General features: G+C 44.1%; 1 protein-coding gene across 1 annotated transcript in view; it reads right to left on the reverse strand.

Moving 5' to 3' along the window:
- LOC122810665 (interleukin-1 beta-like) overlaps positions 1-20,465 on the reverse strand; it is a 53,855-nt gene that overhangs the window by 25,038 nt on the left and 8,352 nt on the right. The window contains exons 2-4 of the mRNA XM_044082235.1: positions 19,812-19,863; positions 18,361-18,604; positions 15,506-15,688 (exon numbers count right to left, since the gene is read on the reverse strand). Of these exons, the coding sequence (XP_043938170.1) occupies positions 15,506-15,688; positions 18,361-18,604; positions 19,812-19,863 (479 nt within the window). The remainder of the gene's footprint in view (positions 1-15,505; positions 15,689-18,360; positions 18,605-19,811; positions 19,864-20,465) is intronic.

Below are 20,465 nucleotides of genomic sequence, written 5' to 3' on the forward strand. Positions count from 1 at the left end.
AGCGGGCATGTGAGGTGGCACGCTCACGTCAACCTACACTAGGTGGTGTTGCTGGCCTACGTCCACATGGCCTACGCCTCACTCCTACCAGATGTTCCAGCACAGACAGCTCCCACTCGCGGATTGCCATGCCTCGGTCAAGGATTCTGACCATTTCACCTAATCGCCTATCCAGAACATTAGCAATCTGCTGTTGAGCATTTGCCAATGCCTGGATGTTGTCATTTAGGGTATGGATAGCAGCCCTCTGCAGCCTCTGCCCTTCTCTGTTCTGCCGTTCAGCACATGCCTGTGCCGCCATTACAGTCTGGAACATGCGTCTGGTGATACCAGCTGCTGCGCTCTGTCCTGCAGGTGCATGTCTGCCAGAGGTCCTCCTACAAGCAGCACCGGCCACATGCCTGTGTGGCACATCTGCAGTCATTACACTGACACCATGGTGTGTAGACGGGTACATTTCAATCGACCGACAAGTCGGAAGACCGACATTCACTCCACCGACACATGAAAACATCGACAGCGCAAACACGGACATTTCACAGGTAAGACTTTTAAATTCGCTAATCAAGCCTACCATGGTTTAGGAAGTGTAGCAGTGTTATGCATGTGTGGTAGGCATGATTAGCGAATTTAAAAGTCTTACCTGTGAAATGTCCGTGTTTGCGCTGTCGATGTTTTCATGTGTCGGTGGAGTGAATGTCGGTCTTCCGACTTGTCGGTCGATTGAAATGTACCCGTGTAGACACACCTTCTGTAGCCACCACATGTTCCTGTTCCATGCCAACAGACGCTGACTGTCCTTCCTCTATGGCCACTGGTGATGCGGTATGTGTTGGCAGCAGAACTGTGTGCGGGGAAGAGGGGGACATAGCTGGGATGGTAACCATTGGCACAGATTCAGCCCCTGACAACCCTGCCTGTACCTCATGCATATGTTCATCACCACCTGTATCTGTGGGGACACTAACATCAGATGGACCGCAGGAGGGTAATGCACCTACATCACCTGTGAATGCAAAGAAATACTGTAAAGTGCAATAGACACACACACACACACACACACACACACACACACACACACACACACACACACACACACACACACACACACACACACACACACACACACACAGACACACACACAGACACACACACAGACACACACACACACACACACACACACACAGACACACACACACACACACACACACACACACACACACACACACACACACACACACACACACAGACACACACACACACACACACACACACACACACACAGACACACACACACACAGACACAGACACACACACACACAGACACAGACACACACACACACACACACACACACACACACACACACACACACACACACACACACACACACACACACACACACACACACACACACACACACACACAGACACACCATGCATGTGATTTGTCAGATGGCATGCAGCATGCCTGCGATACAGCAGAGGGCATGCAGCTCAGACATTAATAGTGTTAGTAAGTATACCTCCCTGGGGTGCACACTACAGCAAGCAGGTGTCATATCAGTAGCCATGCAGTTCACACAATCATGGTAGTATGCATGCATCCCAGTGATACACCATGTGGCCCAGAACAGGATAACAGTACACATGGCTGACGTGACCTTGACATGTAATCTGCTGACATGTGCATTAACATGCATACATGTGTGACACAATGGTGTCCTGACACATGTACAGCATCATAATGGGCTTCACATTGCAGTGTTGTGTGTATGCCCTACAGATAGAATGCATGTTTAGCAAATGTGCATGAGCATGGGAGGGTAGTGTGAGCTGTCTACATTGCTATACAGTGTGAAGTACAGACACTGTGCCATTGCATGGCATCATGAGGCATCTATGTTGCTGTAGAATGCATAATATGTACACATTGCTTAGCCATAACTGCAACACAGTCATGATGTTCAACAGATCGTATATGGTAGACTTCAGTGACACCTCCAGTAGCTGTGCACAGGATTTTAGGTTGTCCAGTGTACCACATCAACTGTATAATCGGTCAACTAAGGCTATAATTGGACCATGTGTGGACAATGTGCAACAGGGTGTATACACATCCCATGTACTGTGTGGCTACATGTCTCTGGCCATCCCCATGGCCATGTGTGCACATGTGTTGGCCAATTGTGTGTGATGGCCATCTATCTCACATGTCTGTGTTGTCCCATATGACATACACCCATAGATGTCAGATATGTCACAATCCACAGGGCTATGCAGACAACGGGTTGTAAGTTTGGTATGTGGGGTATAGGTCATGCGATAGTGTGACAATATTGCAGACAGAACACTACATGTCTGGGACATGTCAGGTGGCACATCACAATGTGTGCACCCAATGCAGGGGCATATGACACAATGGTGACACCTGTGGGCTGCCCATATCACAGCTCACTGTGTGGTACTGTGTGCGTACCACACATGTTGTTCCAATGCATACTAAATATGCCACCATTGTAGATCACCTCCACCATTGTATGCACAGCTGACCACACATGTCGCAATGACAAGTACTGTGGTTTCAAGTCGGTGTATCATTACATTTGTATATATTGCACATGGGTGGCCTGTGTGAATGATGGGTGATGCGACCTGCATATCGTGACTGGAACAAACATCAGGTGTGCAAGTGTTAACTGGCCATATGGCAAATAGATCTACACTGTAACATGCCTGATACTGATGACATTCTCACCTGCAATGGACTCATGTCTGTGCGGCATGCCAGAGGTACCTGTATAGGGGTGACACATCAGTATGAACATTATCCATGACTGTATGACAGCCACAGGTTGCACTATGCATGTGAACACATTCACCTGTGTAATAGCATATAGTATGCACATGTGTGCATACACAATGTAGCATACTGTAGTATGCAGCATGTGTGTCCACATACCTTGCATATGTTGTTACTTTACATAATGTACAGTGACACATGCAACTACATGGGATATAATAGCCATATGTGCAGTACTGACTTACCAGGCAACTCCAGGCTCATTTGTTGGGAGACACCCACCTCCACAATGGCAGCTAGTGTTTCTGGATGCTGTTCCCTGGTTGTCCCCAGACTAGCCAGTAGCTCTTCGCTGTGTGTGAGTGGGGGCTGGGTTGGTGGCCCACCACCTGTTCCACCTTGTTCCCTGGCGATTTCAGTGGCACTCTGTTTTGCATGTCGTATCAAGTCCGTGCAGTGTCTGCGCACCTGCTGGTAGGTGCGGTTATGGCCACCCACATCATTCACCCTCCTGCGTAGAGCCTGCCACAGGTCATCCCGCTGCTGGGCATGCTGTGCACATGGCTGAACAACAAGTCATAGTTGTCATGGAGCTGTGGGATGAGGACATCATCCTCCTGGCGGCTGTATGCTGGGAGGCGTGTACGGGGCATTATCTGTAAGACATAATGATGGTGACAGGTCACAGTTTCAGAGATGTACAGAGATACTGCTGCACATACATTTCTATGACATCTACTACATCTGCAGTTATTTTTGCAAAGCATCATGACACTGACACGACTGACGTGTTTGTGTCACACACATGTCACACCCATTATGCATTGGATATCATCACCATATATGTGTGTCACCTCATTACAGTGTTCATACTCCATGTAAATGCTGTCTTGCTGTGGGCATGTCTATTTGCCTGCACTTGTGTTCTTACCTATCTGCACATGCCTGGATGTGTCCACGGTACTGCTATTGACCTGGATGCAGTGTATATGTCACATATCAACACAGACACAGCCGTAATGGACTTGAGCAGTGACAATGCACACATAGACATGGACACCTGTACATGCATGTGTTTTGCCATATACATCTACACAGCACTGTACAACTGTTCAACATCCTGCCATGGATCGCCTGTATTGCACATGTGATAGACATGGGACAATGGCTAGTCAGACGACATTCGCAGGGATGGTTATCAACCATAGCATGTGCGGGCACAGTTTCCAAGCTGTAACAGACAGCCATTATGCCACCGCAAGGTGCATCAATGCCACATTACTGATCCAGTCAGTTGATAGTACATCTACCATGCAGCCATCACACCATGTATGACTGGGATGACATGTGCAGCTTTGATGGACAGGGTTGCATGGTATGGCAGGAGTATGTCACATATATGGCACAGGCATCTGTCCAGCCTGTAGAGATCCTAGTATTAGGACGGTGGCTGTCCATGACATATGTCTTATAGATCAGGATATGGACATGTAGCATGTCCATCATCATGGTGTAGCAAATGTCTTTCTGCAAGGTAGACAGCATGCTGCATAGTGGAGGTGAGGATTGTGAAGGCTGGTATCGCACATCCATGCATAGCCATTACCCAATAAAGGTGGTATGTGATCCAATATTGGTCACCACAGTGCTGTATATGCCTGTCCGGTGATCTCCGTGCTCATGGATGGCACCCTGACATGACATGGGTACCTCATATGACTACCTAAGGGGCCTGGAGACGTCACCAAGTCGGGGGTGCACTGCACAGCACCATCCCTTACACAGTGTCCATAATGTTGACCATAGCCTAGGTAGTAGTTTATGGGTACAGGGATGTTCACCTAGTGGTGACAATGCTGGTATCATCCATCAGACTGTGCACATATGTCACATACCTCACCCACACAGCCCATTCTGTATGTTGTTCACAACACTGACACAGCTATACTGATAGGTCATGGCCATTCACAGCCTTACATACACAGATGCCTAACATTTGTCTGTGTGGTATGGGCTACAATGAGGGTGGGGTGCAACACATTAACCCTGTTCTACTGTAGCTGGCACTGGTGTGATGTGCACATGTCACTCTTGCACCTTTTGTAGTTGTGAGTCTGTCAACAGGCCACTGGTGGAACACTCCTGTGACATACAAAGGTATTTGTAATCAAATATCCGTGCTGTCTTGTACATCTGTACTGCTAACATCTACAGTGATAATGGTTCATGGACATGCACACCATACTCAGCAGGGTTATAGTGCAGTGCCACCCGAAATGACTGTCATCACCACTTGTGGGTTGATATTATCCAACACCCTATCTGTATTGTATGGTCATGCTAGGTACTTGTTCAGAACTTGTGAGCATGTCATGAGCTACTGATTACTATAGCACCCATTCCACACCATTTCCCACAGGTACACTGGCTGTCCTACACTTCCCAGCTTGCTTTTGGTGCAACAGTTGTTGTACACACGTAACGCACATATCCTGTGGGACATGGTTGTATATACAGGCATGTCCAACTGTCACGTACCAGTGCTACTGCCTGTCTATATGAGGGATATGTCATACATGTGGCAATAGAGCAATTGTCTCATGTACACATTCAATGCTTACCTCCCAACATACAACACTACAGCCTGTGGGGGATGCACTTCTGCAGCCATGCTGGGGGCATAGCTCTCAAGTGTACCTCATTACGAGGAATGTACATCATTTGGGGTTCTAAAAGGTGCATGTTCCTCAAGGTTCCACATTGAAAGGGTCTGTCACACATTCATTGTTGGAAATTGTTTACCTGCTAGCCATGGCTAAATAGATGGGAATCATATTAATTAATTAGAATATCTTTTTTATACGTAAAACCAGCCTATTTTAGCCATCATATGCCCTTCCTAGTTGAAGCTGTTAGTAAGCCAGTTGTAAGTGTTCCACGTTTTGCCCATTTGTCACACAGTATGAGGGCTAATGTTCCTCATTTTGGAGACAGGAGGTTGACAGCTATGGCTGGGGGTAATGCTGTCACCAACTCTGACTGCACCTGACAAGTCATTTTGGGATGTGTAACATTTGCAACACACCCCACCCATCACATAGTCTCACATGATCTACACCACTGGCCACACCTACGAGGACAACTTGTGCAGTACGTCTCCATACTCAGTGTTGGCACCAGAGGTAGCCCCCATCATGGAAGACAACATCACCAGCTTATAGCCTACAGACTCATGTGTGCCCATCACATACAGCCAATAGGGAGTTATAACATTCACAACACACCAGTCATAGATGACTCTGTAGGGAGTCACACTGCAGTTCCGCACAGCAGGCTACACAAGGCAATAGTCGCTTACATCTTGCTGTCGGGTAACTGCTTCTGCAACATAATCTATGCACCCATGCCACACCTCACCAGGTATGATGTGACTGTCATTCTCCATGTTAGTGTGACTGCCCTGTGATGCCACTTCACAGACTACATGTACAGGGACATGCAATAGCTCACCAGTCTTATAGCCCTGAGGTTGTGGGCCAAGCCCTGGGGAGCATTTTGCATTTGTCCTGACATGATACCACTGTACAAGACTGACTGTGTCACTTCAACAGTTGCCTATGCTCCTATTGTCATTCCACAGGCATCTGGTATCTGTCCGCTTTGACTGACCTGGTCGAACACAGTGCTGTGGCACAGATGACTTGCACCTGTCAGCCCTGGGAGTACAGCTCACATGTAAGGCTCTTGCTGCTTCTATGCTGCCTGTCTTGCACAGTTTCCAATAACTGTCACTGTCAGGACGGGAACTGGCAGGCACGACATGGGGTCATGTGACACAATGCTTGCATCTTCCTCTGTGACGCACGCAGGCAAGGCACACCTTATAATGCACCACTCAAACATCTCTGCAGTGACTGGGACCTGCCTCTAGGCTCTGCAGAGCACACCTGCAATGACAGGTTATAGACAGACCATACTTTTCAGGCACATACCTGGACCGGCACACCCACAGCTGAGGGTTTCCCATATCCCACTATGTTTTGCACACATCCTGGCAAGTTACTTAGCACAATGCATCAGAGGTGCTCCACATGCAACTAACTGTGTCCAGGACCGCTATACACATTGTAACAAGCTACAGAGTCAACATCATACCCCACAGTTAACATACCTTCTTTGTTGGTATATTGGACAGTGGGCCTCAGACAGCTACTACTGATGTGTGACTGACACTACCCCACACTTCACTGGGATAGCCACTCATGTACCGACACATCCATGAGTCATAACCTCTGCTCTGCTGGATCAACCCATACACACCACCTCCAAGACCTACATTAACCTTGGCATGAACACTACCACCATGTGACTGGTGTTACACACCTGGGGTTATCCCCTCATTGGTGGATTCCGAACATATGCTAATCAACCTTGTTAGCCACATCCCGGCACCACACCCATCACAGCATACACAGTACATGAGTACTACAACACCTACTACAGACATCTGCTGACAGCGGTTGTTAACGTCATGACACCCGTGCAGATGGACAATGCACATACAAATGCTGACACATACCCCAGTGCACTTCATTAGCATGTACACAACTGCATGGATCATGCTATTCCACACAGAGCCATGATGGTACACACCAGATAACAGATAACAGATGCCACTCTGGTGGTCATGTTCCATGGACATATGATGTACAACAACAGGTGTAGGCTGTTGCACAGTGGTGTACATTCCCATGTGTGGGGTGGCTCACTGGTTAGCCGTGGTGGGGCCACAAGTTCCCTCATCACATACTCCAAGACTAGCTACATAAACATGACTGCCACACATTCTGGGGTGTACCACCAGGCATTATGGTGGTATGTCAGTAGTCGATGGCAACACCCACATCTGCTGTCACATACAACAGTCACTCAGGAACATTACAAACCCAGGTGATGTTGGCAACATGCTGGAGGATGGATTCAATGCTAACATTACACCCTCTCACTCACTACAGGGCCACAATCCATACATGAACATTGTGGTGTCCCTGGGTCACACCTACACAGTACTGACCTACACTCTATATGTCCTGGGACACTGGCCCCATGTCACCTTCCAACGTCCCAGGCTGTGATGTCCACCAACCTCTGAATGACATGTATCACCACCATATTCAGTAATAGCCTTGTTTCAGACATTGTAGCCCCTTAATGGCACACAGCAGCATTTATCACACTACACACAGGTGGCACCACAATGCACGAGTGGGACTATAGTCCTACACACCTGACTGGACTGTTCTGCATGGCTATGGGGCACATATCAAGGACGTCATTCACAGAGACATTGTTGGGCTCCTGTCCTTTGCTGCCACCCGGCTTGGGCTTGTTAGGGCCAGAGCATGGCCCCTACACATGGTGGACTCCTTTCATACAGTTACCAGGGCAGTTGCTGATGGTACGGGAGTCCACACATCCTACATTGTCCTCTCATTGCCTTTCAGCACCATTCCCCATTCTGGTATTGACAACATACACATCCACCTGCACATCATACCCTGTGTCTCAGCATGTTATGCTATGTGGCTCATGGATAGGACACACACAGTGAGGCCAGCATACCATAGTATCTACTACATGTCAGGTACATTTGGCATACCACAGTCCTCAGTCATAGGGCCCCTCATGTTCAGTATATGCTTCCCTGTGGAACAGGCTAGCACAGGGGACTTTCCCTGCCTAGCTTTCAAACCCCTGCATACAAAGTGCCATGATTGCTCCACCAGCTGATACTGACTCCATCCATATGGGTGTCGCTGTGACAGATACATAATATAACTATCATGGCATCAAGCTGCATGACACAAGGTGCATACACATCACCTTTGCATTACACCATTCACCCACTGACTATCACATGGACGGTAGTCCCCTAAATACATATCACATTGTACATATTTGCAGTACACACATATGTCGCACCCACTTCTGTGGTTACCGTATTGCCACTGTGGTGTGCATATCCTTCTATGTGGCCACACCTATCTGTACTGGGTGTGTAGCTGGTACATAGGCACCCATTGTACCTCTGAACTCAAGACATCTACACACATTCAAGGGTACACCACCCCATTTAGGGTGTACCTTACACAACAGCTACAGCTTTACATGCCACAACATTAACACGCCATGACGTTTACTGAGCTCCGACAGTTTAAATATGCAGCTGCACTACGGACACCACATCTGTACACATTTGCATATTACATACTCAGGAGGGACCTCTGCTGATCAGACAGGGCCCATGTCCACAACATTATTAATGGATATACTCCTCATACGCGACATAAGCAGAGGCCACTGTGAGCAACATGCTCATGGATATGTGCACACACGCCACAATGAGTGGGATGTGCTTGTGGGTTACATTCCCAAACCGGACACTCACCATGCTTTGGAACATAAGTCCTATGTACATCACGCAGGGACACTCAGTAGCACTGTCCATGTGATATCTCCCTTGGTGGTTGGGAGACACATGTACACCTGGGATCACTGCAGTGGCTGTACTGTGCAGAGGTGCAGGTGACACTTGGCTCTGCTGTTCACAGGACACTACCCTAGAGAGGTGCCACTAGTGTGGACACTGTAGTTGTGCTTACACATGGACTTGCCAGACTGCATAGTACCTCACTATGCACCTGTGAAGCTATTACATGTCCTATGTGCATGGTTACTTGGTAGCCCTTCCATTTAGATTAGCTATCATGCTATTACAATGTCCCATGCCTACAAGCCATATGTATCCTGTTATTGTACATACCAATAGATGATACCTGTGGTATGCATGATATGCCTGTTATGCTGTGTAGAATATCTGTCATATCTACCTATAATACTATACATTACACATATTTCACATAGTATCCCATAATGCAAAGCATACTTGCACAGTGGGACCACCTTAGATATGTCATTAACGTTATATGCCCATACACATGCATGCTGTGACAGTATATCAACATATACTATCCCCTGCTATGGCATGTCCTTGTTGGACATACCCTACCACTGACGGCGGGTTGTATGGAATTGTTCTGTTTAACGCCCTCATGTAGCATCCCTTGTGGTGTCTGTGCTGTGTACCTTGTGTCCCACTGCTGGATGCACAGTTTCTACAAGCATTAGTATGCTCAGCAAAACATCACTACATAAATACCTTTCCCCACTTTATGCATTGTGGACACGTTTAATTAATGCAAACCAGGCTATACATACAGTAAAACTAATTAATACAGATCATGCTATACATAACCTTACATATCGGGCGTTCTACATGCCTTGTTATTGTTACGGCTTTTCGTTTCTATCTCTCTCACAGTGTTTCAACTGGTATTCAGTATGAGCATGCGGTTTGAATGTCTGGCAAGTCATCCTTATATACGTCGATACCTATAACATGTGGATTCATCCCGCCAATTGGTGTTCCTGAGTGACTAATTACTTGCATATCAGCTGTACAGCTACACCATTCGCCAATTACGCAGCAACAGTGGGGTATAATTGGATTCTCCACTTGGGCGTTGCCTATTTGCCCTACCTTCGGGGAGACGGTCTGTATTGTGTTCTGTTATGTGTAATTGCAACTGCTATGCATGGAGACAAGTATACTTTGGATTCATGTCCCCCGTGGATTGTGTGTGACAGGTAGAGTATTTGGTTCAACATGTGGGTGTACCTGTCATCCCAACATCTGATAACGGAGTATTGCAAACAAAACCTGTAACATGGCTGTTTGTTCCATTATCCAACGCCTGCAATTTTGCATGACGCCTTTAATTGTGTCTCTCACATGGTATGTTGAGGGTTCTGCAGATGTAATTGACTGACTGGATGTTTGTGCTACTATTACAGTCTGTATTGCTTTAGTTTCTAGTGTGGGGGATGTCGGTGGGTGTACATAGCATATACAGGTTTGTGGGCCTTGCATTTCTACATAATCCATATATATGTGTGTGGGCTCCGTCCCTAATTAGAGAGCTAACAGTTAGTAGACTTATGTTACGGGATTGTACGTTGGGCTGTTGTTAATTGGTTTCTATATCATCTGCAGGTGAGCTTGCTACTTGTAATTGCAGCGATATATCAAGGGATATGTGTAAGTGACAGCTATCCCTTGTATTTCTGTCCCAGATATTTGCAGTCATTGTGGTTGTGTTGGTAAAAGAGCCTGTTTGCCATGGGTTGCCACCTTTTCATATGGTCATTGTTGGACACTTGCAGGACACACAGCAGTGTTTACAGGCCAACACGTAGCCATGGTCAGTACACAGGTTAGCACATATTTTTATCCTCAATACATACCTATTGTTGTGTGACTTTGGCTACTTATCATATTGCATGTAACATTTACATTTCTTACATACAGGCATAACTATTAAAAACGACTGTTACATTATATATGGGACATATTTATGTCCTACCATCTCGGACATTTGCCCTTTGTACTGTTTTATGTCAGGACCCACCTGCCCAGGGTGGGGCTGTCCCTCCTACTGTGGGACAGGTAGTAACCGTATGCCTACGGCTAGCTATACCCACACCTACCATACTGATCTGCCTCTAACTTGGCACTAACAAACACATGTTGTGGACACACACACACATTACAGTCGCACAGAGATGCACACGGCACCCTCAATGCACACTTACACAGACTACGGCACTCACAGACACAGTTGAACACAGTACCTACGTGGACCGCAACACCGGCAGCAGTGACTAAATGTCCCTTCATATCATCATATTATTACCCGCAGCTATACTGTTCCGGTACTGTGTTCTATCGGTCTTTCAGCCTCGTGGTTATGCATGTCGGTATGTTACACATTCCATGGTTGGCGGTATCCTATTTACTTGTACCTCCAAGGTGTTATGAATGTCGTTAAACTATTATATTTGCAGATATCGCTGAATCCATCTTTATCACCATATATCACTCTATTGTCCTTTCTATCTGTATTATATATATATATGCATATGTGTACATATATATATATATATATATATATATATATATATATATATATATATCTGGCGGGGAACATAACAGGCACACAGCACCACCATATGCTGTAAGGCAGGCTCATGTACTGTTCAGGTGTTGGCATTCCGTGTTCCACTAGCTGTTGTGTTTACAATGTTTGAGGGCTGCCTATGTAGGAGTCACACATTGGGCCACCTATACATTACAATTTACAGGTGGTCATGTTTGTGTGCCATCCATTTTACTGTGTGTGCAGGTGGAGAGGTGTCTGTCTGTAGGGGCCTACACTGTCAGAGTATGTGCTATACGTTCCCTCTTTGCCAAGGCGTAGGCATATTGGGCATGCCTCCATCTGCCTACTGGGGCTGGCACAGTGTGTTCATGGTCTGAATCCCTCTGTGCCTGTAATGGCCTTGGCAATTGCGGTGGGCCATGAGGGCCTTCACCATTTTGTCCCTGCTGCAACTGCTTCCGCAGGATCATATTATGTAGCATGGCACATACTATGACGATGTGGGCACACGTGCCTGGAGAGTACTGCAAGGCTCCACCAGATGTATCCAAGCACTGGAACTGTGATTTCAGCATCCCAAACACACGCTCTATGATGATTCTGGTTTGTGCGTGTGCCTCATTATGGCGTTCTTGCATGGGTGTGTGTGCATTTCTGATGGGAGTCATCATCCACGGCTCCAGTGCATAGCCAGCATCCCCCACAAGATGGCCATGTGGGATGTCCCCCCTGACAAATACCTGATACAGCTGTGAGGCATGCCAGATATGGGAGTCATGGTAGTTTCCAGGGCTGCCAGCACACACATCCATGATAATGCCCTGGGAATTGCACACGACCTGGCAGTTGATGGAGTGGAATCCCTTGCGGTTTATGTAGCGCCTACCATGCTCACCGGGTGGTGACTTGATTTGTATGTGCGTGCAGTCTATCACGCCCAGTGCCTCCGGGTAGTGTGCCACATGGTGGAAGTGGCGCATATTGCTGGCCAACTCCTCCTGAGTTCTGGGGAAGTATATCTGCTCATTGGCATGTGGTAACATGGCATCCAGGAACTGGTGTAGTACCCTGGATGCTGATGCCTGTGAGATACCCATTATATCTCCAGTTGGCCTTTGAAAGGTACCTGTGGCCAGTATTCACAGGCTTATACATACCTTCATGTCCACTGGGATGGGTTCCCCTCTGTTGTTTCTGGTTCTCAGGCGTGGCCGGCACAGCTCCACTATTTGCTGTAAGATGTCCCTGTCCACCCTGTAATGCTCTACTATCTCCAGGTCATGTAGCCCCTGGTAGGTTACCCTTGGTCTGAACACTCTCCTTCTCCTCCGAGGCCTGTGGTGGTTGTCGGCATCATCCTCCACAACACTGTCAGTCTCTAACACATGCTGATGAATCACAGCTATGGCAGCTCCCAACATGTACATTTTAAAAGTTCCCCATGTGTTTACACCTATGGTGCAGTGTTTGGGAATACACAGGTGTGTGTTGGGTGCTTTCACACTTTATACTATTGTGCTGTGAACACCGATGATGTCATAGGGTGTGTATGTATGATCATAGCTACAGGGTATCTTATGTGTTTTACTGCCGGAACTACTATTGTGGTGCCTTTGGTGTTGAATTACATTTGCCTGCCATGGATTACCTCTTGACCTTCCCTTTACATTTCTGCACATTGCACCTACCATTTTCTGGAGTGCATCCTGCAGCCTACTTTCATTTGTACTTTCCTGGACCTGGCGTATCTTGCGTTATGTGTGTTACTGCTGGTCTGATGTCAGTTTGCTTTGCTCTGCTGTGTCAGGTCTCCTATCTTTGCAATCTAATACCTCCCCTCCTTTCTTTGCATTCCAATGCCTCCCCTATCCTGTTTTGCAGGTTTCTGCAAGCAGACTTGTCAGCTGCCGTCGATTGGCCTTCTTGGGTTGATTGGTGTTGATTGCTCATTAGTACTCCAATTACCCTACTTCCGCATTTCCTTCTTTTCTTCCCCTGACCTTCCTGTTTCTGCTATTGCTTGCAGCGTGTGCATCCGATTACTGGGTTTCGGGCATATTTTCATCCCCGTACACATGTGCTTTTGGGCACCATGTGTGCTCTCAGCTAAACTATTCTATACCTTCCTCCCCACCCCTGTCCTGCAGCTTTGCTTAGCAACGGACAGGCCAGATTTGCATTGCTCCAATGTGCTTACTGCTACGGTGGCACACCCCTCTGCTGATGTCATGTATCTCCTCTGAGCCACTCCTCGGTGTTATACCGCTGCGCCGTATGGTACAACCTTCATCCAGCGGGACATTTGCGATTCAGTATTATCTGCCTCATTTGCATGGCATTGACTACTAATTCATAGTTACCGCGCCGAACACTATCGCAGGCCCTTAGCAACCCTTGCACCTTGGTTGTGGTGTTCCATGCCTACCATTGTGTATTATGCTGTAAACCTGATTTCTATTATGTTGTGATTTTATGACATTTTTATATTATTTCTTTATATTACAGCTTCCACACACATGCCCTGCGGTTGTGCTGTGTGTTACTGTGGACATGACATTAAATGTTGTTATTTACGTGTTGTGCATCTTTTCTTATGCCATTGGCTGTGTATTTCACCATTGGCATATGTTAGCGTTGTGATACCTGGGTCTGGCCCTCTTCCATAGCTCAGATGTTCTGTTTGGGAAAATGTAAACCGTGTTTTTTTGGTTTACATTTCCATGCACTTACGCTACGCCTGCACCACTTCATGAATCACTATATACCTTCATTTGCATGGCGTGACACTGCACATGGGGTGATTAGCATACCTAAGCCAGAGGCTGCGCAGTTCTGGCGTACGCCGGTAGTGCACGTGGAATTGGATCGTACCTGAATCGCTCGATGGCCATATTTGGCGTTATACCGCCTACGCTATGCCTGCGCCTGGTGCAAGCTTCATGAATCCCGGGGAATATATTTTCATATGTTTTCATATTTCTGTAAATATCTCAATAAACATACACTTGGAGGAATTTCTTGTTGTCAAGTGAAAAAGTATGTCTGGTTAACAAAAATGTTCTAACAATATATATATAGACTATACGGTTTTCAAGATATGAAAATTTGTGAAAGTTTACAAAAAATATAATTTGAGGGTTGTGTGAATTATGATGCATTAAACTATTTATGGAAAAATGAATGCACTGACTTGTATCATTGTAAGAAATTATTCTTACTGATATCATTGCTATTTGTACAGTTTTAATAGATTTTATTGTTTACAAAATATTTACATTTGTTTATCTAATACTTTTAATGTTTATTATTCAGAAAATGCTCTGGAATGTAAGATGTGTGTAGACTGTTAGAGGTGTGATGTTTCATACCATATAGGTGTTAACGTTAACAAAGTAACTTCTTAAAAACATTAAGTTATAGAAAAAGTCATTAGATGGAGCCAAAGCTATTTGCTCATTCAGAGAAACTGGCTTTGGTGTTAACATGTAACTTAGGCTAGTATAAACTGTATCGTTATTTTTATTGTTTCATTAGATGAATAACTGATGTATGTTAGGTCAGGATTCTTCTTCTTCAATAACATGCAGTTCACACTCAAATGTTGCAAAAACAAATTATACAGTCTTAGGTAAAGAAACCTTCTTACCTTCATGATGGCTGTCAGGGCTTTGTAGATGAACAGCAACCAACCGTGCTGAATTTTCTTCTTTGAGGACTAAACTTTTATGGTCTGTGTCTCTAATAGTCCTTGTTTTGACTTCTGTTTGTTTCAAGGACCCATTTGTAACTGATCGTCCCTGTTCCTCATAATGTACAAAACTGACTGGTTCTGAAACAGGTGAACAGATAACACATCATGAAGATGAACAGATATAATTTTAATTTTTCTACAATCAGACAGTTGTTGCATGCTGGCACTGCCAAAGAAAGCTACTTTGCAGACTTGCAACATTAATTTTATAGCTCAAAAGAAAGCAACTGTTTTTTTTTTAATTTAAGTGCCAAACATATGACTTGTGCAATATGTTCAGGTGACAGAAAGACAACTGCAGGATTGTGTAAGCGGAGTCTGATTGTTGGATACAAGCATTTATTTTAAATACATTAATTATATTTGTCATTAATTGCAATCAGTATTTTGTTCAGATATAAATGAAGTCCTGCAGAAAAGCTAGAGAGAAGTTTAGGATGCTGTTGACTAAGATACTACTCAGTGCTGACTCCCAGCTGAGTGCCAACCAAAATGTGCTTCACTACTATTGTTGGGATCTAGCATCAGGGGTCATCTACCCCTGACATAGCTTGCATTGTCAGGTGATGCACATCTAGTTGCACTTTTTTAAATTGTGAATTTCTAGCACTAGCTTCTGAGTTATCAGTATCCTTATAGGGTAAATAACACTGACAGAATAACAGTGTGTTCACTTTACTAGGTAACTGAAACTTGTTCATACAGGTTTGTATGAACTGAATGTCCTTATTTGGCTTAGCCACTTGTACCATATCTGAAATATGACTGAATGAGAAAAATTACATTTATAAGATTTATTTTAGTCAGTGCTGCCTTCACACTCTAGAGAAGTTGTTCATATAGTGTTGGACAATTTCAGTCTGTATAATGCTTTGAATCTGTGTTGTTTCCTATATCATGGAAGCCTGGTCACAAGACACTGCTACCAGACTAAACACAGTGACAATATAAGACCTTTTACTGGATCAGCTTTGATGTTATTTTGGAGCCATATTGATTTTTCTTACCATTTTAGCTACTCATAATAATGTCTCACTTTATAACAGACAATAAGTATAATTATCAGTTTGACACAACTTATTTCATTCATTATATCTGACCATTTAAACCAGAGGGTTAAGGCTACAGACTGTTGGAGAGCTTCATCCTACAGTCCTGGGTTAGAATCTTTGAATTTCTGCTTATAAGTTGTGTGACTCTGAGCAAGTCACTTAACCAGGCAGAGCTCCTGCATTGCCTATGAATAGGGACTTTTGCGCCTAATTGGCTTACCCATTTAACAAATATAGAATAAAAAAATAATTTTCTAATTCCCACTTTATCCTGCACTGAGTCACAGGAGAGATTAAGCCTTTTCCAGTATGCAAGGGATGTAAGGCACAGTAACAGTCCCCAAATGGATGTTAGTCCATTGCAGCATGCACATTCACTCCTGCCCAGAGTGCTTTCGAACTTTGTGTGCATGATGACAGTTGACAAATGTCATACCTTTCCACCCGTGGAGTACTTTCATCTGATGAATATGAACTGCCTGCTTGTTTTTTTGCAGCTAAGCTGGCATCATTGCAGACTTGGGTCTGGTTTTATGATAAGTTCAAAAGGTGCTTTCTGCACTTGAGTGTAGCTTCTAGCTTATACTTGGTGTGAGTCTAGATAGTTCACTACACTAAATTCATTCGGTCTAAATAAGTCTTGTTTAAGACAAAAGCAGCCACTGGATGTGTTTTTGGGTCATTAAATTCATTCTCTTTTATAAATATTTTGGTTGTTTTAGATATTAGTAAACTCTTCAAAATATATTTAGATGTTAATACTTATTTTATCTTCCTTTCTAAGAGTATCAGTAGAGAACAGAATGAAAGAAATTATTGGAGCAAGCAGATTAAAAAAATATTGTCTGAATGTGTTAAAATTAGAACTATTGATGCTGCTTAAACCTTTATTTTATGTTTCTGCTAATTTAAGAAATTAAAATTCTAATGCAGAACTGATCACCTATTTTCACCTCTGCTTTCCCATGTGTGGATCTTGATTACAGTGAACTAAGCAAGGCGGAACAAACTTTCTTTTCTCCAGTTACAGACTTCTCCTTATCCTGATAATACTAAAATGTAGACCAGGTGAGAGGTATACTCCCTCGCTTATCCCAGACCAGGGTGAGAGGTATAATACCTAACTTATCCCAGATCAGGTGAGAGGTATATACTCCATAATTTATCTCAGATCAGGTGAGAGCTATACTCCCTCACTTATCCCAGACCAGGTGAGAGGTCTAAACCCTAATGTATCTCAGTCCAGGTGAAAGGTATACTCCCTCACCTATCCCAGACCAGGTAAGAGGTATAAACCCTAATTTATCTCAGACCAGGTGAGAGCTATACTCCCTCACTTATCCCAGTCCAGGTGAGAGGTACAATCCCTCACTCATGCCCTGGAAATGCTCTCAGGCTTCATCTATTGGGAAATGCCCACACCAGCTCCAGCAGGATCTGCCCAGGTAGCTTCATGACAAGTTGACTGAACCTTAGCTAGTTACTGTCATCATCAAACATGCAATCTGTCTACTCTGAGGCTGTCCTAAAATACCAGGCTTCTCACATTGCCTTAAAGAACATGCCCACATACGTTATGGAAAAACACATTTCTACCAACTGTAACTACAGTCTCGTCCTTTCATATAGAAGAAAAAACACACAGCATGCAAGCACTTAAAATATAATGCCAAATACTAGCATGTAAAAAGTATTCACCTTCTACAAAGTAATTTAAAATCAGGCCAAGCAAATCTTCATCACTGAAATGGTGCCTTTGCGGAAACCTTTGCTTCATCCTTATGGTTGAACGTACAACATTACTAACAGTCTTGAAGGTCACATGATGCACATTACTAACAGTCTTGAAGGTCACATGATGCACATCATCATTTTCAGGGAGAAGCTGGCTGTAGACGTCCTGGTTCATGGAACCGTCCAGGAAGCTTATTGTTGACATGTGCTGTGCAAAGAACATGAGCAATAAAAGTTAATATCACAAGACTTACAATCACCAGGTACAAATAAACGTTCAGCATAAAAACTATTTTGATGCAGTTTTTATTTATTGGCAAAAAGTAGGAATATTCTGAAGCTCAGAATTGTACAGGGTGGGGGTGGGGAGTAAACATAATACTAGTACCTGTTCATGAGCTAATATATTTTAAGAGCTCATCAGGTGCTCAGAGAAAGCTGACCATTATAGCTGAATCAAGGAAACTATGATACTATGTCAATAATCATGCACTGAGAAGAAAGGGATGTTCATCTTCCAACATGAAGTGAGTCCAAGGAAACAACCATTCAAAGTATCCTGCAATTAAAAAAAAATAATTGACACAGATCAATGATGCATCCAGAAGCATTTGCATATGTAATGCATGTTGGGAATTAGAACAGGAGAACCGCAGCTGTAAAGATGATGCTGTACCAGGATGCCCTGATCCCTTTGCACACACTCCCCTTGTCTGTTTATATCAAGAACTTTGCTGCTTGGGACCCTGTTCTAAAGGGATAAATAGGACAGGTGTTGGACAAGGTGGAGTAGATGACCAAAGAGGCTCTCCAGGGCATGGCTGATGACAGCTAGCTGAGGTGAGAACCAAGGAAAAAAATGAAATTTTCTGTGCTGATTGCTGGGTTTGGATTTTTACTGATACTAGTATCTTATTTTGCCATGTAGTAGTGCTGGGTGATCAGAACGGAGTGACAGGACATTTTATGAAAATAGGACCATGTTGAACTGAATATATGACACTTTAGTATATAATTATATAAACGAAACTCAGAAGATCTAGCTAATCTGCTTGATCATAAAAAACATTGACTAAATAATAAATAAATAACTGTATTTTTGCAAGGAAGCTACTCTGCCCCCCCCCACCACTAATTATATGTAGCAACTCTGAGATCACACTTAAGTGGGGAAAGGACAAGTTCCTCACTGTTCGCAATCTCATACCGAAAAAAGCTGAGGATGTGTGATCAGGTGATTTTCGATCAGCTGTACTAGCTTTTTTCTGTGTGGTGAAGACATGATTCACCCACCTAAATGGCATTCGTTGAATCATAGATTTAGAACCTACTAATGACAGGAACAGTTATCAATAACCTTATGAGTTTAAATAATGTTGTAACTAGCTTTAAAACAGTCATGTAAATGAACTCACCTGTGCTCCACTTGATGAGCATGAAGGATGGGACTTTATTTCATAGTTTATTCTATAAAGAAAACAATGCAAACAGTTACACAATGCAGGAAATGTAAGACTTTAACATACCTTGCAAGGTAGGTGTAGGAATTTCACCTGTCTTGCAGCTTTAATGAATTTTGAATTTCTTAAATAGGTATGACCTGCTAGAAACAAACATTTTTTTTCCTCAGGGATGATCAGTGAGATTTTAACTAGTTCAGCAACTTGTTCTGTGTCACAAATTATGCAAGCAGCAATCACAGGAATCTTTGCTCTACAATACATAGCCTAATCTCAAGTTATTACCAAACCTTACTCTGAAAGACATTTTTCATAAGGATGCTTACGTGTCTCCTCCCCATGAATTAGTTACATGGGAACATAATAGCCCTTCAGTCTTGTGTTTCAGTAGCTGGTACTAATGCTCAATTTGGCTGTAGAAATGTGATACTTTACTGTTGTAAACTAGTTAATTCAAATTAAGGCTTCTTGGATTTATTTATATGCTACCTGATCAAATAAAAAAAAATAGGTTTGAGAGAGTACTTTGACATCTGATGTTTTAGAGCAGAGGATTAAGGCTATGAACTGCTAATAAGCTTTATTCCTTTCGTCCATGGTTTGATTCTT

Source organism: Protopterus annectens, chromosome 9.part0 (genome assembly GCF_019279795.1).
Source record: "Protopterus annectens isolate FY-2018-M chromosome 9.part0, PAN1.0, whole genome shotgun sequence".
In the NCBI taxonomy this organism is placed as follows: Eukaryota; Metazoa; Chordata; order Ceratodontiformes; family Protopteridae; genus Protopterus; species Protopterus annectens.